The sequence below is a fragment of the Rhododendron vialii genome, chromosome 3a (assembly GCF_030253575.1).
Source record: "Rhododendron vialii isolate Sample 1 chromosome 3a, ASM3025357v1".
Taxonomy (NCBI): domain Eukaryota; kingdom Viridiplantae; phylum Streptophyta; class Magnoliopsida; order Ericales; family Ericaceae; genus Rhododendron; species Rhododendron vialii.
The window spans coordinates 25299824-25324513 of NC_080559.1; the positions used below are offsets into that span (position 1 = coordinate 25299824).

General features: G+C 36.5%; 3 protein-coding genes across 3 annotated transcripts; all 3 read left to right on the plus strand.

Annotated features, from left to right (window-relative positions):
* Window positions 1-3292: 3292 nt before the first annotated feature.
* On the plus strand, window positions 3293-5934 carry LOC131320688 (uncharacterized protein At1g28695-like). Its single transcript, XM_058351476.1, has 3 exons — window positions 3293-3573; window positions 4323-4700; window positions 5238-5934. Exons 1-3 carry the CDS (start codon window positions 3367-3369, stop codon window positions 5742-5744), a joined length of 1092 nt encoding a protein of 363 aa, XP_058207459.1. The 5' UTR covers window positions 3293-3366; the 3' UTR covers window positions 5745-5934.
* A 6719-nt stretch (window positions 5935-12653) lies between these two features.
* LOC131320689 (uncharacterized protein At1g28695-like) lies at window positions 12654-14852 on the plus strand. The gene is made up of 3 exons (XM_058351477.1): window positions 12654-12907; window positions 13490-13867; window positions 14276-14852. The coding sequence occupies exons 1-3, from the start codon at window positions 12701-12703 to the stop codon at window positions 14768-14770; spliced, it is 1080 nt and encodes a 359-aa protein (XP_058207460.1). The 5' UTR covers window positions 12654-12700; the 3' UTR covers window positions 14771-14852.
* Window positions 14853-20778: 5926 nt separating this feature from the next.
* LOC131320690 (uncharacterized protein At1g28695-like) lies at window positions 20779-22256 on the plus strand. Its single transcript, XM_058351479.1, has 2 exons — window positions 20779-21058; window positions 21803-22256. The coding sequence occupies exons 1-2, from the start codon at window positions 20852-20854 to the stop codon at window positions 22208-22210; spliced, it is 615 nt and encodes a 204-aa protein (XP_058207462.1). The 5' UTR covers window positions 20779-20851; the 3' UTR covers window positions 22211-22256.
* The last annotated feature ends 2434 nt before the right edge of the window (window positions 22257-24690 follow it).

Here is a 24690-nt window from a genome sequence, read left to right on the forward strand (position 1 = left end):
TTTGTGCGTAAAGACCTAATGGGACACAATCCACTTAGATAGGACCGGATGAGAAGAACCCCTTTCCACTTTCACTTTGGTCATTTGTGGCCATCTTTGCTAGTGTGGGACTGTGGGCTAAACTATCCGCGGGCCTTAATGGGCCGTAGATCCGTTTAAGAATGGGCCAAGATGAGCCCATGATGAAGATGATCCTTTCCTCTTTCTGGCTTTCGCGGAATTGTTTGTTCTTCCGGCGATTGAACAGCTCCGAATAACAGACGGAAATCTAGAGGGAGAGGGAGATAGATTTCTTCGAATAGGTAAGTTCTGCATTCGTTTTCTAGGATTTAGTTGAATTTCTTTTTTATCGTCTAGGATTTCGTTATATCAGCCTCTTTGGATTTTTAGAAATGGTTAGATAAGAAAGGAAGAGCCATTTCTCATCCAAACTCACAATTTTTTGTCGGAAAGGAGAAGGGCCAATCAAAATTTTTAATTTTTTCACTTTTCTCTCTTCATTTCTCACCAAGATATATACTCAATCCAAATGAATGGTTTGGCTAGAAACCATAACCATTTATTTTATTTTCTTGTCAAAATCCCTCAATCCAAAGGGGCTAGGGTTTTGCTCCCTTCTAACGGAGGCGGAGCCAGGATTTATTGACAGTAGGGTCGTCAATTATCTATATCATGTATGATTTATTTTTCTTACTTGACAATTGAAAAATAATACACTACACTGCTAAAGAAAATGTAGATATGTAATCATACTATGCAATTCAAAACTTGACCTGGACGATTTTTCATATGTCGAAATCAATGCATGATAGCCTCATCGATAGCCTCATCTATAGTGTTAGTTAGAGACAGCCGCACTGCTTCCACAAACTTCTCCACCGCCAACCGGCACCAAAAACACCTCCGCCAAGAAACCTCCAGTCATCCCACCGCCGCCATAAACGCCTCAACCACACTCTCAGATGCAGCACAAAATGCCCCCAGCAAACACCTATAAAACCCCCAAACACCATCTACCGGAACCGACACCACGGTTGCCTCTCAAAATGGGAAAGACGAAGGAAAATTGTTCTCCTCTCTATAAAACTTCTTTTTATATTTTTATTTTTTATACAACTGGAGTATTTATTTGTGTTTTCATTACTTAATATTTGAATCTGATTATCTATTTCATTGAGTGCAGGACATTGATGTATTATGGTTTAGGAACCCATTTTCCATTCTCAAATGAAAAGATAGACTTTCAAATTAGTACCGATAGATTCAGAGGGCCCAAATCCAATCGCATCAACACCGGTTTCCACATGATTAGATCGAACAACAAGACAATTTCATTGTTCGATTATTGGTATGCGAAAAAAGACGACTCTGTCGGAATGAAAAAGCAAAACGTTTTGGAGACGCTCATGAACAATGGTTTGTATGGAGACTTAGGAGTTAGGACTCAATGTTAGGTTTTGGACAGACTTTATTTTAGTGATTTTTGTCAAAATAGTAGAGATGTTGGAGTTGTAGTGATTGTTCATGCTAATTGTTGTTTTACTATTACTGCGAAGGTGGCAGATCTAACAGTTGTAATTCATGATTGGAAGAGGACTAAGGATTTATCTGCCAATGAGACCTCGACATTTCGATGGTCAAATCACATAGCCTATAGAAATTCTCGCAAGAAAGTTAATTAGACTTCAACTTAACTTGGACTTTTTTTTTGTTTTTTGTTTTTATCATCAGCTTAGCTTGTATGATCCTATAAATTCATCTAGTATTGTTTAAAGAGGGGTTGGTGATGCAAAATTGTTACATTATAATGTTACTCGAAAAGTGTAAGAAAAAATCAAGTTCCACAAACCCGGGATCCTGTTGTTCCTAAGGGCCTTTAAAACGACATCGTTTTGGTACAATTACACCAGTTCAACAGCACCCCGTTTGGCATTCCATAGTAAGAGCATCTCCAAAGATGCTACTTTAACAAATGCAAAATGAAATTATACTTGAAAAGTCATGTCAGTACAGTAAACTAGTTACATCATTTGTTGTATTTTTCTCACCTTTTTTTTTTAATCAGCAAAAGAAAAAATATACTAATACGAATCAATACAGGTACATCAAGGGGAAAGAGTAGCAACTAGCAAAAAGCAAGAACAAAAGTCGAATAACACAAGAAGAGAAAAAGGAAGGCAGAATCCTCTTGAATCCATTATCAACTGTATAGATCAAAGAATATCAAAATTCTGGGTTTGTTCGTTTGAGAGTCTCAAAATCTATGCGCACGGTCTTTAATAAATTTTATCTATCTAATTATCTATCTCTATCAACTCATTATTCTTAAAAACTTCTATCGAAATCCAAACCGACAGAATCACATTTTTTCCAAATTCGATCGCGAATCCATTATCAAACCAAATCGACTCAGTGGCATAACAATTCGTGTGTTTCAATCAATCTTTTTGCATGCGTTATGTGTGTTAGTTCGGTCGTATCCCAATAGCTTTAACTTTTTTGAATTTTGAGAATCCCCATTTATCGAAACATCTATATAATCCCTTCAATTAGTAGACTTTGATCTATAAAATTGTACTCTGTGCAGAAAAGCTTAACTAGAAAAATAAATTTATCTCGGGAGTAAAACAAAAATGTTGACCGGATACCATCCTAGCTAGGTCTGAGAAAGGAGAAATGTTTGGGTGCCGACGGCCTACCATGTGGCGGTATCTGTCAGCGATTCCAATTGTCCAAACGTGTTTTAGACGATCCAGATTTATTTCCTCTCTCTCCCCTCACCCCAAAACTCTCTCTCCTCCTTTCCTACCTCTAAAATCTGGACCGTTCAAAATATGTTTGGAGCGATTGAAATCGCCAACGGAGTATCACGTGTGTGGTACCCGTCCGGTACCCATAAACTTCTCCCGAGAAAGAGTGGGTTCGAGAAAAGCTTCTTTGGGAGATGTGCATAAAAAATTACTTGATCTATTCCATTTCTTAATTTTATGAGCTCTAAGCCTAGATTTGTGGACCTAAAATAAACTTCTACTCCTTTTTTATAAAACTGCAAAGTTCCGTAGTACTAGGAAGTCCACGGCCGATGTAAATCTCAAGGTAGAAATAGGAATCAGGGACTCACGGCGCAGTATAGTAAATAATATAGCAGCAATTTATTTTAACAATTAACGGTTTGAATTTAAAAGAATTTGTTTTAAATCTGAACCGTTGAAAATATCTTTGGACGATGCAAATTTTCAATGCAAACTCACTACATACACCCTAAAGTGAGTTTGCAGGCGCCCGCGGGAGGGATCCTTAGAAATAAGATCCTTTCGGATTCGCAAGAGGTACCGTAAATCACAATCTAGCTACCAGAACAGAGAGATGAAGAGATCCTCTACCGCGGGTTTCCCCCATTACACGCAATCGAATCATATTATGACCCACAAGATGAAGGAACGAGCTTTCGATTTTACAGTACTGTCACTCTTGTTCCTGGGTTTCCTTTTCATCTTCATCTTCTCCAATCCCTCCAGTCTCAAGACCCTCTTCTCCAGCTCTAATCCCGAATGCAAGTCCTCAACAACCATGGTAATTAGCTTCTTTCTTTTTCCTTTTTCTTTCTTGGTTGATCCCCCCATTGGCCCTTATTAATAACGAGTTGTTTTGGGAATTAATCACTGAAACATAGTGGCTCCAAGAGTTTCTTGGGGGGTGAAAGAGAGTCAAACTTGTAAGCTCGAGGGATGTATAATAAAAATCACTTGAAAGTGGTTAATTCAGATCAACCACTTGGAATCAATAAGCATTTTTCTTGCCATATAACACAACCTCCCATCTGGCATCTGCTTATAGTAGTACCCATATCACTGATTTACACATATTCAGTTTCGACGATTTATCAGTTATTATGGATATGATCATGATTTGCTAATGCTACAATCAGTTAAAAAAAAGAAGCAGCTATAATCATATAACAATTTTACGACTGTGAACAGTTATTTCTTTTATCAATTTGTCAACGACATCTTTTCATTAACTTATTTCCTACCGGGAACACCCCATTAAAAGTTTCTGGTTGTACAACAATTGTTTCATATATCACGAAGATAAAAGTAGAAACGCGTACAGTAGGAAGAGGAATGTATTGAGAGAGCTTCAATCTGAATTAGTAGATAGTACTAAAGAGAGTTCGGAACTCTTGTAAAACAAAAATAAAAATCGAGAGTTCAGAATTCCTTCACGGCTGCACCTCTATTTGAAAGATACATCCGTCATAATTGCTCATATTACCCGAAATGTGACCATTTTATTGATACGACTATTTACGCATTCTACAGATGAAAATGATTCTTCACCGAGATGAACTCGATGAGGTGTTAGCTGAAACATCGATGGAAAATAAGACTGTAATTATCGCTATGGTAAACAAAGCCTATGTGGAAGGGGACAAGTCGATTCTTGATCTATTCTTGGATAGTTTCTGGCTTGGCGATGGTACTCAGGGGTTAATAAATCACCTTCTAATTGTGGCCACGGATGAAGTATCCTACCAGCGATGCAAGTTTCTCCAGCGTCATTGCTACAGGCTTGAAACAGATGGTGTAGATTTTGCTGAGGAGCAGTTATACATGACTAAAGATTATCTCGAAATGATGTGGCGGCGGACTCAGTTTCTTGGTGATGTTCTTAAGCGTGGCTACAACTTCATCTTCACGGTACATTTCTTTGGTTTCATGGGAACTTAGACTTTCTTTAAAACATATTTATGAGTGAGTATTAGATTGTTTACCACCAATTCATCTAAACGCTTAAACTATTAGAGAGATGCAAAACTTTATTATTTATATTCTCAATATGCTCCTCATGTGTAGCCGAGCTCTTCTTCATGGCTAAACATGTGTAAGTCTTAATCATTAGGTAGGCGGTGAGGTTTGAATACAAGATCTATTGCCTGCTCTGATATCATATTAGATTGTTAACCACCAATTCATCTAAAAGATTAAATTTTTTTTTGATAACTATCTAAAAGCTTAAGTTATTAGAGCAAAAGAAAACTGTATTATTTATATTTTCCAAATGAGAATATACACTAGCATGTGGTTACATTTCTCGCACTTAGCATATTTTTTTGCACTTATTGGTCTACATGGTGGACAATCTGTTTGACATGAAAGGAGTTTTTTCTTTTTCCTCCTTTTTCCTTTCTTTCTTTACTTAATATTTAACTTGATCAATTATTTCATTGATTGTAGGACACCGATATATTATGGCTTAGGAATCCAATTTCCATTTTGAACTCAAACGAAACGATAGACTTTCAAATCGCCACCGATTTTTTCAACGGGTCCAATTCCGACCACCTCAACAATGGTTTTTCAATTGTCAGATCGAACAACAAGACAATCTCATTGTTTGATTACTGGTATGCGCAAAGAAAAGACTACGGTGGATGTACTGAGCAGTTCGTGTTAGTGACGCTCATGAAAAATGGTTTGTTTAAAGACTTAGGACTCACTTTCAGGTTCTTGGACACACTTTATTTTAGTGGCTTTTGTGAAAAGAGCAAAGATGTTGGGGTTGTGGTAACTGTTCATGCTAATTGCTGCCGTACTATAAGTGCCAAGGTCGCTGATCTAACAACTGTAATTCACCATTGGAAGAGGGCTAAGAAGTTATCGGCCAACGAGACGTCAACATTTCGATGGCCAGAGCATGTAGCTTGCATAGATTCCTGGAAGAATTACACAAATCCTTGGTGATGGAAAATGGATAAATCATTCTTACAGATAATTTACGGATTGTAAAAGTGCAAAGATGACGAAGAATTTGTTAATATCGAGTTTTGCCAACTCTTATTTCATGCCATATATATGCTGTTGGATTTATTCCAATTTGTGGACCAACATATTCATTTATGTTAAAAAGTTCTGGATTATTTCGACTATCAAATATTATGGAGTATTTGTTTGGGACCCATTTTGGTTAGTGATCACCATTTAGATAATGGGTCATTTTGGTGGCACCTAATTTTTGTAGTATATTTGGGTTAAGTGTGGGCTTGTGCTTTTGTGTATATTTGGACCCATAATAAACTGGGCCATTTATAAGGCACAAGAGGAGTATCATGCTCTCATCCTCTGTGTGTGTGTGTTTGGCTCACTAAAACACATACTTTTGAGCATTCAGGAGAGAGAGTAATAAAATTGTAAAACACCTTCTTCTCTCTCCACAAAAGGCGAAGAATGTTCTTCTTCTTCTTTTCTAATCTGATCAATCAGCTTGCAGCATAAATAAGGGCTTGACTCTTTTATTTAAGAACATGGCAGCTCCATTTCTCGCAAGTATGTGCTTGAATCTCAAGTTTATTTCATATGTCATGGATTGTAGCAAGATATTAGGGCTTGTAGTTGTGGAATTTTTAACATATGCATCTTGTTTCTGTGGGCGATTTCTATGTCCATGAAATCATTGTTCATTTTTAGGTTCGCAATGAAATTGTAGTCCTCCTTATGTGAAGCTATGTAGGCATTGTTTTGCCTTCGGAGAGAGAGAGATCGAAGAAGTAAGAACACACATATGTTGTTGTACCTGTATACCGCAATTTCTTCGACGTTCGCTTTGAACTCTCGAAATGTTATATTCGGCTCTACCGCAGGTAAATCGAGTGCAGTATGTTCCGTTGTGACGTAGATTATTTTCATTGATTAGTACTACTACTTTATTCACTTTTCAACTGTAGTAACCCAAACCATCTCTTCATCAAAAGTTGGAAAAAAGGAAGAAGAAAACCATCTCAGGGCAACCAGCGTACAAGTGTGCTGGGACCACACGACCAGGGCCACCCTGAGCCTCTGCTTTGTTTGGTTTGTATTTTGAAAAGTTTTTTGAAAAATAGTAAGGATAATAAGTGAAGAGAGATAGAGAGAGAAATGTTGGAAGTAGGGGAAATCTAGGGGGAATTTTTTGAAAAATTCTTTTTGAAAAGGGAAGAGAACAAAGCATGATCATTCTAGACTTTTTCACTCCCCGAACAAATTCCCAAATGCTTATGTTGTTTGAGAGGGAAGAATAACTTTGTTATTTACTGGATCACGGGCACACGTACGCGATGCACATGTAAATTAAATTTTTATGGTGTCTTCCTAATAAATAAATAATATTAAAGGATAAATGAGAAATTATTTGTCAAAATGAGCGTGGTTAAAGGTGAAAAGTCAACCCCATCCTATATTGCTTAAAGTTGTAAATTTTGATGGATATATTTAACCCAAGTTGAACATAAAGGCCCAAATCCCTTAGAATTTTGGTTTTGGACTTTTCTCTCTGCACACAGTCTTCAATAATTTTTTTTTCTCAATTATTACTCTAATTTCTCTCTCCATTTCTTTCACTCATTACCCAAAATCCAAAACCAAAATACTGAAACGAACATGGTCATGTTTAATAGGGGAGAGGGTATGGAACTTCGACCTACTTTCCACACAGGCGCGTGCTGCCCAAATGAAACCATAAACCTTCAAATCACTACAGATAAATTCAAAGGTGACGATTGGTTTGAATCTAACCACGTCGACAAGTGGTTTGAATCTAGCTAACCACGTCAACACTGGTTTCTACACAATAAGACAATTTCAATGTTTGATTCTTGGTATGTGAAGAAAGATAACTCGATCCGGCGGATGAAAGAGCAAAACGTTTTACAGACAGTCATGAATTAATAATGGTTTTGTTTAGAGACTTTTAGGATTCAAGGTTAGTTTTTTTGGACACACTTCAATTTAGTGGCTTTTTTGAAAAATAGAAGAGATGTTGAGGGTTATGGTGATTGTTCATGCTACTGTAATTGAGAGTTGTAGCATAAGAGCCAGGGGCTAGCTGATCTCGTAGTTTCATTTTGCATGATTAGAATTAAGGGCCAAGGTCTTATCCATCTACAAGGGTTCAAAATTTGGATCTATTGTAAAAGCACGTAGCTGGTAGAAATAACTGAAACAACTGGAATTATTGAGAAATCCGCTTAAGTTGGAGTATGAGACTAAAATTTCATCTATTTTTGTTTCCTGAGGGGTTGGTGATGCAAATTAAACTGTCACATTCTTGCTATAACGCCGTGAAAATTTGATTTGTTATAGAAGGAATTTAACGAAAAAAGCGAAATAATTTCAGCTATTTCACTAAAGATAAAGTGTGGCTCGGAAATTAAAGTTACATTATTATAACTCGTGGGTTAATGAAATATATTTTCTTGAAATAAAAACATTAAAGAGAGTTAACAAAAAAAAAAATTTACAGAAAGACGGCTACATTCTACGGATAAACCCGAGGTTCCATCGACCCCTTAGTCCGGACGCGGGGGCTCTGCTGCCCAGGGTGGGCAGCAGCCCCTACCCACACTCACACACACTCACACACGGCACCGTTTTATCAAATGAAAAAAAAAAAAAACTCTTCCGTTTGCAATTCTATGGAACAGAATCGTGATTATGAGAGCCTTAGAGTTAAAATTTAATTATGTCTCTTTAGAATAATATGATCAGAATAATAAGATCTTCACGTCAATTCAAACGGATTGAAAATTGGAGTACTTAATTTTTTAATCATATTTTTAATATATAAACGGTCTAAAAAATTAAAAAATTAAGTGTGCCACTTTTTAATTCGTTTGAACAAGTACGAATATCTTATTATTCTAATTATATTATTCTAAAGCATCATAATTAATTTTTGTCTCTAGAACTCTCATAATTAAGTATCTGCTCTTATTTAGGATCTTGTAGATCAGAAACGTGATTATGAGAGTCCTATAGACAAAAGTTAATTATATCTCTTTAAAATAATATGATTAGAATAATAAGATATTCGTACTTGTTCAAACGAATTTGTTCAAACGAATTAAAAAGTGGCACATTTAATTTTTTAGACCGTTTATATATTAAAAAATATGATTAAAAAATTAAGTGCTCTAATTTTCAATCTGTTTGAATTGACGTGAAGATCTTATTATTCTGATCATATTATTCTAAAGAGACATAATTAAATTTTAACTCTAAGGCTCTCATAATCACGTTTCTGCTCCATAAGATTGCAAGCGGAAGATTTTTTTTTTTCTTTGATGAAACGGTGCCGTGTGTGAGTGTGGGTAGGGGCTGCTGCCCACCCTAGGCAGCAGAGCCCCCGCGTCCCCTTAGTCCTCTAGTTGATCTCAACTCCATTAATTTACACCTGGTGTGAAATGTTAGTGAAAAAAAAAAAAAAGAAGCACAAGGCTTGTCTGCAGTCACGTTTGGACTGCAGAGGTGCAGTTGGAGTGTTCGCAACCGTCGGATGATATTTTTACCGGTCGAGATTAACAAAAAAAACTTTTCCGAAGAATTTTTTTTAAAAATCTGAACCGTTGAATGCAAAGATGAATGACTGTGATACAACTGCATGAGCTCTCTGCAGTTGGATTGCAGAGAAGCCGGATCCAAAAAGAATACCACCATTTACCCCAATGCATGAAATAGCGCTATGATAATTCTATAATACTCAATAAGCCCCGTAAGCGCAAAAAGTAACACACGTCTATTAGAGGGGTCATAAGGAGTGACATTGAATAAATAAATCCATGGGGACACTCCGGCCGAACAATCCCTCTCTCACGATGACGCTTCCATGACTTGAATTCATGACTACCTGATTTTGATACCACTTATCAGATCGCTTTTCCACCATATCTCCTAAAATCAATTGGTATTAGGAAGGCTTTCAATTAAGTCTTTTTTATTAGAGTTTGACATCGCACACGCAAATATGTTTCTAGAACATAAGTGACATTGTATAACCAAATCCATTGAGATATTAATTTTGGGCCAACAAGTAGTGTTCGCTAACATATTCCAAGTTTGTGTAATCAAGTTCACTAAAATAGGTCTTAATCCGTCTATTAACAACGATGATATCATTAAACATCCATTAATTAGAAGAGTACGTAGCTCGGTGATGATCAAAAAAGAAAGGGAAAAAGAAGAAGTCGTGATCTTAATTTCGAGATTAGTTTTATATTTTCATAGTCTTTATTATATATAGGACAACGTGTGAAAGACACATTCTAAAATATTGTTTTGGATTTGGACTGGCAGTATTTTTGGTTTAAAAAGTGCCAACTTAGAGTAAAACCTACGTACGGATCAAAAGAAAAAAGAAAAGAAAAGAGAGAGAGAGAGAGTAAAACCTACGATGAATATAAGTGAACTTTTAATTCGGAAAGTCTAAGCTTACCGATCCAAAATTCCGATCGGAATCCCAACGCCCCGCCGGGCACACTCCGACCACCGGACGGCCGATCCGAGCCGTCCAAAAATTTTATAAAAAAAAACCGAGTGGGCTCGCACGAGAATAAACGGCATCCGACGTATGTAGATGGCCGATCCAAACAATCCATTTTTGTGTTTGGATCGGCCAAAAATGGAGTGTTTGGATCGGCCAAAAATAGAGTTCTTGGATCGGCCACCTACACATGTCGGATGCCGTTTATTCTTGGTTAGGCCCACTCGGTTTTTTTTTATAGAAATTTTGAACGGCTCGAATCGGCCGTCCGGTGGCAAGGATGTGTTTGGCGGGGTGTCGGAATTCCGATCGGGATTCCTCTCGTCGGGAACTGTAGCACCACTCCTTTTAATTTCTGTGTATTATTGAAGTTGACTACAGCTAGAGAGCATTTCCAGAAAGCTTAGGTGCCGTTTCGAATGCGCGGTAAAAAGAACTTTAAGAAAATGAAAGTTTTTCGAATTCACGTATTATAAAAATGAAAAATAATTTTTTGATTTTTTTTTGAATTGTTTAAAAGATCTCAATGAGATCTATCAAACAAGATCCATATTGATAGAAAAATTATTTGCGTAAATACATGATTTTTAAGCTTGAAAAATCTTTATATTCCTAAAGTTCCTTTTACTGTTCATTCCGAACACCCTTAAGGGATCAAGTGAGAAATACGTGCTCCCGTTTGTAGATTCCGTAAACCACCAATAATTTTAAGTCAACCCTTCTAATTTACATTCTCCCACTTCAAATTTAATAATTGTCCCTTAGCATCGAACACCAAAATACATATTTTTATGTACCCAACTTGCCTATGAATATGCGGATCAAAAAAAAAAAAAAAACTTGCCTATGAATATGTAACGTCGTTTTCAACGAGTTATTATTATTATTTTTTTATTTTGGGAAACTAATCCATTTATAAAGCAAACCAACCAAAACAAAGAGAGGACCCAACTACAAGGAACCAAACAGGCAGCTCTAACATGAACCTAACTGCCTAATGAACGATAAAAAAATCTTATCTCGTGTTTCTTTCTTTCACTTGTTTTTCTTTTATTACAATTGGGCTTCTAAACAAATTGTATGTAGGCAGTGATTGGTTTCGACTTAATTTGGGGTTACATTTCGAGGTTTTTTTTAATTTTTTTTTTCTAGAGTTTGTTAGTTTCGCATACTTTTTCAATTCGTTTTGAGGAGAAAAGTTTAAAAAGTAAAAATTACTATAAACATGGTATTCTAAACATGATAACCAAATGTGGCCACCAAAGCACGGTCTACTCCACTAAGGTTTTAAGAGCATCTCCGGTCCTTACCCTTTCCCTTCTTCAAAGTTGGGTCAAATTTTGAGAAAAAACTTATTTTGGGTAGAAGTATCTCTAATTGAAAAACCCTATTTGGACCCAAATTTATCATTTTTTAAATATCCAATGGCATTCATGTAAATAAGATAAGAGAGAATCCTCAGATCAGTAGCTCCACTCCGGCAAAGCTCCAAACGTCTCACGTGCAGGTTGGAAGAGATGAGGTGGAAGTCGTTCGGGCCATTTTTTGATGAGTCGTAGCAGAGGGAGATGTAGGCGTCGTTGAGCTTGAGAGCGTCATGGAGCGAATCGAAAGAGCTCGGGCAGGACTAGGTTTCGAGACATGAATATACAATGAGGTGTGGATGTGAATTTGTATCTACAATGAGAGAGAGAGAGAGAGAGAGAGAGAGAGAGAGAGAAGCGGAAAAATGGATATGAGTCTGGTTTGTCTCAAATTTGGAAAAGAAAATGGGTAAAACCCAAAAATGAGGAAGGGTTTGGGTCATGATTGGAAATGAGTTTTTGATGATTTTACCCAAAATTTTGGTTTGAGTCTTAAAATGGGTCAACACTGGAGATGCTCTAAGGGTCCTTAAGTGAACCCTTTGGTTCAAAAAATAGACTAAAATTTTGTACTGTATATGTTTATTTCGTGTGTGTGTAATTTGATATTTCTTTCATATTGTCTAGTCTGAATTAGCCCAACGAAGCCACATCTTTAAATTTAGTTGAACATGTGAGTAAGTAGATCATATATCTCAACGGACAAAATAAAATAAACTCAGCCTAAATTTTTTTTTTAAACCAAAATGATTACCTTTATTGATTTGTTTATATTTTTGTCTCCACTGAGTTAAAATCCTGTAGTTGCCCCTGCGACATAACATTGCTATTCTTGTTTTTTATTGTCTGCACATTCTGTGTTGGTTATAGGCCGATTTAATTCTCAATAACTTTACGGTTTCCATAACCTGTGTATAAAGTCCATGGAGTCGGCCAAGTACCAACTCCATCTTCTAGGTATAAAAAGGATACTTTGGATTCGTACGAATTACTACTCCTGTAGCTAATACCCCTACCCAGCACAAACCACAACTAAGAGATCGATGAAGAGCTCCTCTAGTACTCTGGAGTTTCCCCCTTGCCAACAATCGAAACTCGATTCTTCTTCTGTGACGAAGAAGAATCGAGCTTTTAAATTCACAATATTGTCCCTCTTGCTCGTCGGTGTACTTTACATCTTCATCGCCACTCCTTCTAGTTTCAAGCCTCCCCTTTCCAGCCCCAGGTCCCAATGCAATTGCTCAACCACGGTAAGCTTCTTTTCTTTGTCTTTCTTGGTACCCATTTGCCATTGATCAGTACTTGAGTTGTTGCGGGAGTCATTGGGTGGCTCCATTAATGGTTTTTTTTTTTGGGTGGAGAGAGTCGTACTGTTGAGCTCAAAGAATATCACTTACATGTGGTCTTGCTTTCACTCGATCAACTACTTGGAATCGATAAGTGTTTTTCGTACGATACACAAGCACATATGGCATATACGTTATACTAGTATTTTGTTATTATGATTTCTTTACATATTCGGTTTCAATTATTCATATATCAGTTATTATGGATGTGATGATTTTACGTGTATGGTTCAATTTTAGTTGTAATCAAGCTAACACTATCACAATTTTACAATTTTACAACTCCGAATTGTTATTTCTTAATGTAGTAACCAATATTGTAAGTTATCAACTGATATACTAATACATTCAAGAAATAATACAAAAAGCGAGATTTCAAAAATCAGGTACCGCTTTAGAAGATATATCAATTATAGATAGTTGTACGTTACAAACCCAAATGTGTTCCTATTATTGATACAGTCTATTTGATTACATGATCTACAGCATAAAATGGTTAATTACCAAGATGAACTCGACAAGGTTTTAGCCGAAACATCGACAGAAAACAAGACTGTAATTATCGCTGTGGTCAATAAAGCCTATGTGGAAGGGGACAAGTCGATGCTTGATCTATTCTTGGATGGTTTTTGGCTCGGCAATGGTACTCAGGGGTTAATAAATCACATTCTAATTGTGGCCACCGATCCAGTATCCTACAACCGGTGCAAGTTTCTTCGGCTTCATTGCTACAAGCTTGAAACAGAAGGTTTAGAATTTGTTCATGAGGAGATATACGGGTCTGGAAATTATTTCAAGATGATGTGGAGGCGGACTCAGTTTCTTGGGGATGTTCTCAAGCGTGGATACAACTTCATCTTCACGGTACGATTTTATTTTCCAAGAGAAACAGAAACACAACTTGTATTGATAAAGTCATATACAAATTGTGCGGCTCATAGGTTTGAAAACAACAAAACAAAATACAAATAAAGAAACAAAAAATATAACAAAACAAAACAAGAAAAGCTGAATGAAGTTAACTTTGGTGTCGGACTCGTCAATCTGCTCAAAATATTCTTTTCCCATTGAGGTTGTTTAGTGATCACTAACAAAATACTCGTTGATATCTAATAACTTGCAAAACAAAGTTTGCAACTCTTTTAACAAACTCATATTTTTGTACTTATCGTTCTACGTAGTGAACAATCTTTCTTTCTGACACGAAAGGAGTATTTATTTGTTTTTATTTACTTAGTATTTAAATTTGATCAATTATTTAAATGATTGCAGGACACTGATATATTATGGCTTAGGAACCCATTTTCCATTCTGAGCCCAAACGAAACATTTGACTTTCAAATCGCCTGCGATGGTTACCAAGGGAACAAGCCCTGCGCTGTCAACAACGGTTTTTCCATTGTTAGATCGAACAACAAGACAATTTCATTGTATGATACTTGGTATGAAAAAAGAAAAGTCTACGTCGGAAAGAACGAGCAGGCCGTTGTGGAGTATCTCATGAGAGATGGTTTGTTCAGAGACTTAGAACTCAATGTTAGGTTTTTGGACACACTTTATTTTAGTGGCTTTTGTGAAAATAGTAGAGATATTAGGTCTGTGGTGACTGTTCATGCTAATTGTTGTATTACTATAAGTGCTAAGTTGGCTGATCTAACGACTGTGATTCATGATTGGGAGAGAGCTAAGAAGTTATCCACCAATGAGCTGTCAACATTTGAATGGTCAGAGCACAAAGCTTGTATAAATTCCACAAAAAATTGGTAAGTATGTATTCAAAAGTTTCAAGAAATTGTATGATCTTTGGATTTCATTTATGAATTGCAAGAACGACCAAGATTTGTTAAAATTGAGTTTCACCGACTCTTCTTGTTTCCGTAAGCAATTTCTATGTTCTTGAAATCGTTGTTCATGATTTTTATGTTGGTAATTAATCAAAATTGTACTCTTCCACTGTAGACTCCATTGCCGCGATTGAGAAGTGATATACATTTTTCTTCCTTGGTATATTATGCACCCAGCACCCCATAACATTTATCAAAAAAAGGCACGACATTCACCTCAAAGAGACATAACATATTATCACAAAGAGAAGAAACTATAACATTTTGAACTGAAAAGAGGCATAACTCTTCATCATAAAGAGGCCAAATATGTCACCATAAAGAGGCTTAACATTATACCGCAATAAACATAGCACATATATCGGTGCATACGGTCCATAGGTCTAAGTAGTTTCACGCCCCAAGACAGAGCACGACCCAAGACATAGTACGGCAGTGTGTCGCCTCACGACATCCCCACTTCCCATGGTTTATGCAATTTGATGTTTGAGTTCAATACATCATTTGTTCTAAACCTATTGGTGTTGGGGAAAGTTTTAATTAAGTACTTTTTTTTTTGTCATTCAACATCGCACTCGTAAATCTATTTTTGAAAGAGCCACAGGGAGTGATAGTGTGTAACCAAATCATGGAGGCACTCTGGGCCTAACAATGACTCTCTGACTCTGATCTCACTTGTCGGACTGTTTTTTCACTATCTCTCTTAAAACCAATTAGTGTTATAGAGGATTTCAATTGAAGTCTTTTTTATGACATTCAACATCACACATGCAAGTCCGTGTTTAGAGAGGGCGCAAAGGATTATATTGTGTAATATCCATAAGTGTACTCTGGGCCCAACAAGTAGTGTTTTTTATACTATACTAACATATTCTAGGTTCGTTTCATCAAGATGCCCACAATATTTCAATGAAATAGGTCTTAATCCGTCTATTAACAACAATGATCAATAAATTAGACATCCATTAGAAGAGTAGCTTGGAGATGAAAAAAAACAAGTCGTGATCTTAATTTCGAGATTAGTTTTATATTTTTATTATGGTCTTTATTTATAGGACAACGTGTGAAAGACACATTTAAAAAGTGCCAACTGGAGTAGTACAACCTACTATACGATAAAAAAGTGGACTTTTAACTTCCTTGTATATTGGAGACTTGGAGTTGACTCCAACTTAATTAAGAACTTCTCCAAATAGAAAGTTGATTTTTATTTCCAGCTTAATTTCAAGAACACCTTCTTAACTATCACTTTTTTTCAACATTACTCCCAATTATCAAAACCAAGTAACATCACCCCCTTGGTCCAATTCTGTTAGCAAATATTAACGTTTTGGATGAAAATTGATAATTTGGGCAGGAAATGAAATTCTAAACCTAAGGCCCAGCTTGGATGGAGTAAAAAGGGGAGGAGAAAAATAAGAGGGGTTATATGAGAGGGGTCCACTCCTTTTCCTCCGTTTGACATTTCAATTTTGTTTCCCTATTATTTCTTATCCCCTCTTTGTTTTCCCCAGTTCTAGGGATTGTCCGGTCTTAATTTTGGGCTCCTCTTGGAGTTGGGGTTCTCAAAAATAATCCGGGTTTGGAGGGGTGTTTAATTTGTGGACGAAAATACCCTTCATTATCCCCTTTCCCCATCTACCATTCAACCAATTTCTACTCTCCATTCTACCCAAAATCATACTTTTCATTCAAACCTATCCTAAAACTCCTTATTTAGTTTCAGGACTCTTTTAGGATGCTCATTGAAAGGCCTTAGAGTTAAAAATCCATTATGACCATTTAAGATAAAATGATTAGAAAAATAAGATCTTCGCATCAGTTCAAACAGATTGAAAATTGGAATAATTAATTTTTGACTATATTTTTTAATATATAAAGAGTGTAAAAAAAAATAAGGGTTCCAATTTTTAATCCGTTTTAACTGGAGTAAAGATTTTAGTTTTCTGATCATTTTATCCTAAATGGTCATAATTAAATTTTGACTCTAGGGCTCTCGTTGATTAGCCCTAAGAAAGTCGTAGAATCAAATATCTCTTAGAGCTAACCAACGAGAGCCATAGAGTCAAAATTTAATTATGACCATTTAGGATAAAATGATTAGAAAACTAAAATCTTTTCACCAGTTCAAACAGATTGAAATTTGGAACACTTAATTTTTTTTAAAAAACCGAATTTTATAAAAAAAAGGTGTTAATAATAATACTAAATTCGTTAATTTGTTAGTTGAAATAAATATTACGGCTTAAATTTTTGAAAATATAATTAAATTTGCAATTACATATAAAATGTAATACATAATTAATTTAGGAACTGCACAAGGGCAAAAGGGTCATTTGACAGCTTTTTATATCATCCACCCTATTAATCCCTCATCCAAACCAAGTATTTTATTTAATCCTCATTCTTTAATACCTCATCTAAATAATCTACTATTTAATCCCCCTAAACATCACATCAATATGGGTCATTTCTTATTAACTAATATCCCATACTATCTTATCCCCCTTATTAACTAATACTCCCAATTCTTTCCCTACATCCAAACGGGCCGTAAGAATTTTGGATTTGGATTTTAATCATTATTCTATTTTGCTCTAATCATTACTCTCATTTTTCTCTATATCTCCTCAATTATTACCCCTATTTTCAATTATTACTCTATTTCTCTTTACACTCATTATCTACAAATCAAAATCCAAAATCTCAAAACGAATGGATCAAAATGCCTTTCACATTGGCCGGAGAATTAGCCCTTGGGGTAGCATTTAATTATGCCCCTTACCTAGACCCATTTGATCTCCTCGCCCTCTTTACTCAATCCTACCCTTCTCCCTCAACTCCACCACAAGATCTACCATTCCATCCCTTCTCTTCCACTTCTGTCATCTCCTTTCCTCGGCCCCCATATACCCAGTTCTTCTTTCTCTCATCTCCTTTCCTCTCCTGTACTCCACACAGTACCCACATCTCCTCTCCTCTACTCCACACACCACCCACATCTCCAACCTTAAACCAAAAACTTGAATTCCACACATACACTTTGAGCAGCAGCTCTAGTTATACCAATAACTACTCACAGCACGATAAAGATGAAAGATGCGGATGTGGATGGAAGGTAGTGATGAGAACATTATTGATTGTGAAAAATTCCGGAAGAAGGTTCCTTGATGGTATCTGTGATGCCCCATGTAGACAAATGGCCCAATATCGCAATTTTGATCTACAAGCCACACCACACGAAGGAAAATTGTTCTCCTCTCTATAAAACTTCTTTTTATTTTTTTATTTTTTATACAACTGGAGTATTTATTTGTGTTTTCATTACTTAATATTTGAATCTGATTATCTATTTCACTGAGTGCAGGACATTGATGTATTATGGTTTAGGAACCCATTTTCCATTCTCAAATGAAAAGATAAACTTTCAAATTAGTACCGATAGATTCAGAGGGCCCAAATCCAATCGCATCAACACCGGTTTCCACATGATTAGATCGAACAACAAGACAATTTCATTGTTCGATTATTGGTACGCGAAAAAAGACGACTCCATCGGAATGAAAGAGCAGGACGTTTTGGAGACGCTCATGAACAATGGTTTGTTTGGAGACTTGGGAGTTAGGACTCAATGTCAGGTTTTTGGACACACTTTATTTTAGTGATTTTTGTGAAAATAGTAGAGATGTTGGAGTTGTAGTGACTGTTCATGCTAATTGTTGTTTTACTATTACTGCGAAGGTGGCAGATCTAACAGTTGTAATTCATGATTGGAAGAGGGCTAAGGATTTATCTGCCAATGAGACCTCAACATTTCGATGGTCAAATCACGTAGCCTGTAGAAATTCTCGCAATAAAGTTAATAAGACTTCAACTTAACTTGGACTTTTTCTTGTTTTTTGTTTTTATCATCAGCTTAGCTTGTATGATCCTATAAATTCGTCTAGTATTGTTTAAACAGGGGTTGGTGATGCAAAATTGTTCCATTGTAATGTTACTCGAAAAGTGCAAGAATAAAATCAAGTTCCACAAACCCGGGATCCTGTTGTCTCTAAGGGTCTCTAAAACAACGTCGTTTTGGTACAACCACACCCATTCAACAGCACCCCGTTTGGCATTCCATAGTAAGAGCATCTCCAAAGATGCTACTATAACAACTGCAAAATGAAATTATATTTGAAAAGTCATGTCAGTACAGTAAACTAGTTACATCATTTGTTGTATTTTTCTCACCTTTTTTTTTTAATCAGCAAAAGAAAAAATATACTAATACGAATCAATACAGGTACATCAAGGGGAAAGCAGTAGCAGCTAGCAAAAAGCAAGAACAAAAGTTGAATAACACAAGAAGAGAAAAAGGAAGGCAGAATCCTCTTGAATCCATTATCAACTGTATAGATCAAAGAATATCAAAATTCCGGGTTTGTTCGTTTGAGGGTCTCAAAATCTATGCGCACGGTCTTCAATAAATTTTATCTATCTAACTATTTATCTCTATCAACTCATTATTCTTAAAAACTTCTATCAAAATCCAAACCGATAGAATCACATTTTTTCCAGATTAATTCGATCGCGAATCCATTATCAAACCAAATCGACTCAGTGGCATAACAATTTGTGTGTTTCAATCAATCTTTTTGCATGCGTTATGTGTGTTCGGCCGCATCCCAATAGCTTTAACTTTTTTGAATTTTGAGAATCCCCATTTATCGAAACATCTATATAATCCCTTCAATTAGTAGACTTTGATCTATAAAATTGTACTCTGTGCAGAAAAGCTTAACTAGAAAAATAAATTTATCTCGGGAGTAAAACAAAAATGTTGACCGTATACCATTCTAGCTAGGTCTGAGAAAGGAGAAATTTTTGGGTGCCGACGGCCTACCATGTGGCGGTATCTGTCAGCAATTCCAATTGTCCAAACGTGTTTTAGACGATCTAAGTTTATTTCTTCTCTCTCCTCTCACCCCACAACTCTCTCTCCTCCTTTCCTACCTTTAAAAGCTGAACCGCTCAAAATATGTTTGGAACGACTGAGATCGCCAACGGAGTATCACGTATGTGGTACCCGCCCGGCACCCATAAACTTCTCTTGAGAAAGAGTGGGTACGAGAAAAGCTTCTTTGGGAGATGTGCATAAAAAATTACTTGATCTATTCCACTTCTCAATTTTATGAGCTCTAAGCCTAGATTTGTGGACCTAAAATAAACTTCTACTCCTTTTTTATAACAGAAAGTCTACGGTTACCGATCGGAAAATTCCGATCGAAATCCCAACGCCCTGCCGGGCACTTTCCGGCCACCGTATGACCGATCCGATCCGTCCAATAATTCTAAAAAAAAACCGAGTGGGCTCACGCGAGAATAAATGGCATCTAACGTGTGTAAGTGGCCGATCCAAGCACTCCTTTTTTGGCTGATCCAAACACTCCGTTTTTGGCCCATCCAAACACAAAAATGGAGTGCTTGGATCAGCCACTTACACACGTCGGATGCTGTTTATTCTCGCGTAAGCCCACTCGGTTTTTTTTTATAGAATTATTGGACGGATCGGATTGGACGTCCAGTGGCCGGAGCGTTCCCGGCGGGGCGTCGGGATTCCGATTGGGATTTCCCGATCGGTAACTGTAGACTTACTCTTTTTATAAAACTGCAAAGGTCCGTAGTACTAGGAAGTCCACGGCCGGTGTAAATCTCAAGGTAGAAATAGGAATCAGGGACTCATGGCGCAGTATAGTAAATAATTGCAGCAATTTATTTTAACAATTAACAGTTTGAATTTAGAAGAAATTCTTTCTAGAAATAAAACTCTTTTCAAAAAGAATTTTTTTTAAATCTGAACCGTTGAAAATATCTTTGAACGACCGCAATTTTTCAATACAAACTCACTACATAAACCCTAAAGTGAGCTTGCATGCCCCCGCGGGAGGGATCCTTAGAAATAAGATCCTTTCGGATTCGCAAGAGGTACCGTAAATCACAATCTAGCTACCAGAACAGAGAGATGAAGAGATCCTCTACCACGGGTTTCCCCCATTACACGCAATCGAATCATATTATGACCCATAAGATGAAGAATCGAGCTTTCGATTTTACAGTACTGTCACTCTTGTTTCTGGGTTTCCTTTTCATCTTCATCTTCTCCAATCCCTCCAGTCTCAAGACCCTCTTCTCCAGCTCTAATCCCGAATGCAAGTCCTCAACAACCATGGTAATTAGCTTCTTTCTTTTTCCTTTTCTTTCTTGGTTGATCCCCCCATTGGCCCATATTAATAACGAGTTGTTGTGGGAATTAATCACTGAAACATAGTGGCTCCAAGAGTTTCTTGGGAGTGAAAGAGAGTCAAACTTGTAAGCTCGAGGGATGTAAAATAAATCACTTGAAAGTGGTTAATTCAGATCAACCACTTGGAATCAATAAGCATTTTTCTTGCCATAAAACACAACCTAGCTCCCATATGGCATCTGCTTATAGTAGTATCTATATCACTGATTTACACATATTCGGTTTCGACGATTTATCAGTTATTATGGACGTGATCATGATTTGCTAATGCTACAGTCAGTTAAAAAAAAGAAGCAGCTATAATGCTATAACAATTTTACGATTGTACTTTCTTCTAATAACTTGTCAACGACATCTTCTCCTTAAACTTATTTCCTACCGGAAACACCCCATTAAAAGTTTCTAGTTGTACAACAATTGTTTCATATATCACGAAGATAAAAATAGAAATGCGTACAGTAGGAAGAGGAATGTATTGAGAGAGCTTCAATCAGAATTAGTAGATAGTACTAAAGAGAGTTCGGAACTCTTGTAAAACAAAAATAAAAATCGAGAGTTCAGAATTCCTGCACGGCTGCACCTCTATTTGAAAGATACATCCGTCATAATTGCTCATATTACCCGAAATGTGACCGTTTTATTGATACAGACTATTTACGCATCCTACAGATGAAAATGATTATTCACCGAGATGAACTCGATGAGGTGTTAGCTGAAACATCGATGGAAAACAAGACTGTAATTATCGCTATGGTAAACAAAGCCTATGTGGAAGGGGACAAGTCGATTCTTGATCTATTCTTGGATAGTTTTTGGCTTGGCGATGGTACTCAGGGGTTAATAAATCACCTTCTAATTGTGGCCACGGATGAAGTATCTTACCAACGGTGTAAGTTTCTCCAGCGTCATTGCTACAGGCTTAAAACAGATGGTGTAGATTTTGCTGGGGAGCAGTTATACATGACTAAAGATTATCTCGAAATGATGTGGAGGCGGACTCAGTTTCTTGGTGATGTTCTCAAGCGTGGCTACAACTTCATCTTCACAGTATGTTTCTTTGGTTTCATGGGAACTTAGACTTTTTTTAAAACATATTTATAAGTGAGTATTAGATTGTTTATCACCAACTCATTTAAATGCTTAAACTATTAGAGAGATGCAAAATTTTATTATTTATATTCTCAACACGCACCTCATGTGTAGCCGAGCTCTTCTTCATAATAAGCAGGCTAAACATGTGTAAGTCTTAATCATTAGATAGGATGTGGTTCAAATACAAGATCTATTGTCTGCTCTGATATCATATATATTAGATTGTTAACTATCAATTCATCTAAAAACTTAAATTTTTTTTTTTGATAACTATCTAAAAGCTTAAGTTATTAGAGCGAAAGAAAACTTTATTATTTATATTCTCCAAATGAGAATATACACTAGCATGTGGTTACATTTCTCGCACTTAGCATATTTTTTTGCACTTATTGATCTTACATAGTGGACAATCTGTTTGACATGAAAGGAGTTTTTTTTCTCCCTCCTTTTTCCTTTCTTTCTTTACTTAATATTAATTAACTTGATCAATTATTTCATTGATTGTAGGACACCGATATATTATGGCTTAGGAATCCAATTTCCATTTTGAGCTCAAACAAAACGATAGACTTTCAAATCGCAACCGATTTTTTCAACGGGTCCAATTCTGACCACCTCAACAATGGTTTTTCAATTGTCAGATCGAACAAGAAGACAATCTCATTGTTTGATTACTGGTATGCGCAAAGAAAAGACTATAGTGGTTGTACTGAGCAGTTCGTGTTGGTGACGCTCATGAAAAATGGTTTGTTTAAAGACTTAGGACTCACTTTTAAGTTCTTGGACACACTTTATTTCAGTGGCTTTTGTGAAAAGAGCAAAGATGTTGGGGTTGTGGTAACTGTTCATGCTAATTGCTGCCGTACTATAAGTGCCAAGGTCGCTGATCTAACAACTGTAATTCACCATTGGAAGAGGGCTAAGAAGTTATCGGCCAACGAGACGTCAAGATTTCGATGGCCAGAGCACGTAGCTTGTATAGATTCCTGGAAGAATTACACAAATCCTTGGTGATGGAAAATGGATAAATCATTCTTACAGATAATTTACGGATTGTAAAAGTGCAAAGATGACGAAGAATTTGTTAATATCGAGTTTTGCCAACTCTTATTTCATGCCATATATATGCTGTTGGATTTATTCCAATTTGTGGACCAACATATTCATTTATGTTAAAAAGTTATGGATTATTTCGACTATCAAATATTATGGAGTATTTGTTTGGGACCCATTTTGGTTAGTGATCACCATTTAGATAATGGGTCATTTTGGTGGCACCTAATTTTTGTAGTATATTTGGGTTAAGTGTGGGCTTGTGCTTTTGTGTATACTTGGACCCATAATAGACTGGGCCATTTATTAGGCACAAGAGGAGTATCATGCTCTCATCCTCTGTGTGTGTGTATTTGGTCCACCAAAACACATACTTTTGAGCACTTAGGAGAGTGAGTAATAAAAGTGTAAAACACCTTCTTCTCTCTCCACAAAAGGCGAAGAATGTTGTTGTTCTTCTGTTCTAATCTGATCGATTAGCTTGCAGCAGAAATAAGCGCTTGACTCTTGTATTTAAGAACATGGCAGCTCCATCTCTCGCAGGTATGTGCTTGAATCTCAAGTTTATTTCATATGTCATGGATTGTAGCAAGATATTAGGGCTTGTAGTTGTGAAATTTCTAACACATGCATCTTGTTTCTGTGGGCGATTTCTATGTCCATGAAATTATTGTTCATTTTTAGGTTCGCAATGAAATTGTAGTCCTCCTTATGTGAAGCTATGTAGGCATTGTTTTGCCTTCAGAGAGAGAGAGATCGAAGAAGTAAGAACACACATATGTTGTTGTACCTGTATACCGAAATTTCTTCGACGTTCACTTTGAACTCTCGAAATGTTATATTCGGCTCTACCGCAGGTAAATCGAGTGCAGTATGTTCCGTTGTGACGTAGATTATTTTCATTGATTAGTACTACTACTTTATTCACTTTTCAACTGTAGTAACCCAAACCATCTCTTCATCAAAAGTTGGAAAAAAGGAAGAAGAAAACCATCTCAGGGCAACCAGCGTACAAGTGTGCTGGGACCACACGACCAGGGGCCACCCCGAGCCTCACTCAATCATTCCAGACTTTTTCACTCCCCGAACAAATTCCCAAATGCTTATGTTGTTAGAGAGGGAAGAATAACTTTGTTATTTACTGGATCACAGGCACACGTACGCGATGCACATGTAAATTAAATTTTTATGGTGTCTTCCTAATAAATAAATAATATTAAAGGATGAATGAGAAATTATTTGTCAAAATGAGCGTGGTTAAAGGTGAAAAGTCAATCCCATCCTATATTGCTTAAAGTTGTAAATTTTGATGGATATATTTAACCCAAGTTGAACATAAAGGCCCAAATCCCTTAGAATTTTGGTTTTGCACTTTTCTCTTTACACACAGTCTTCAATTATTTTTTTTCTCA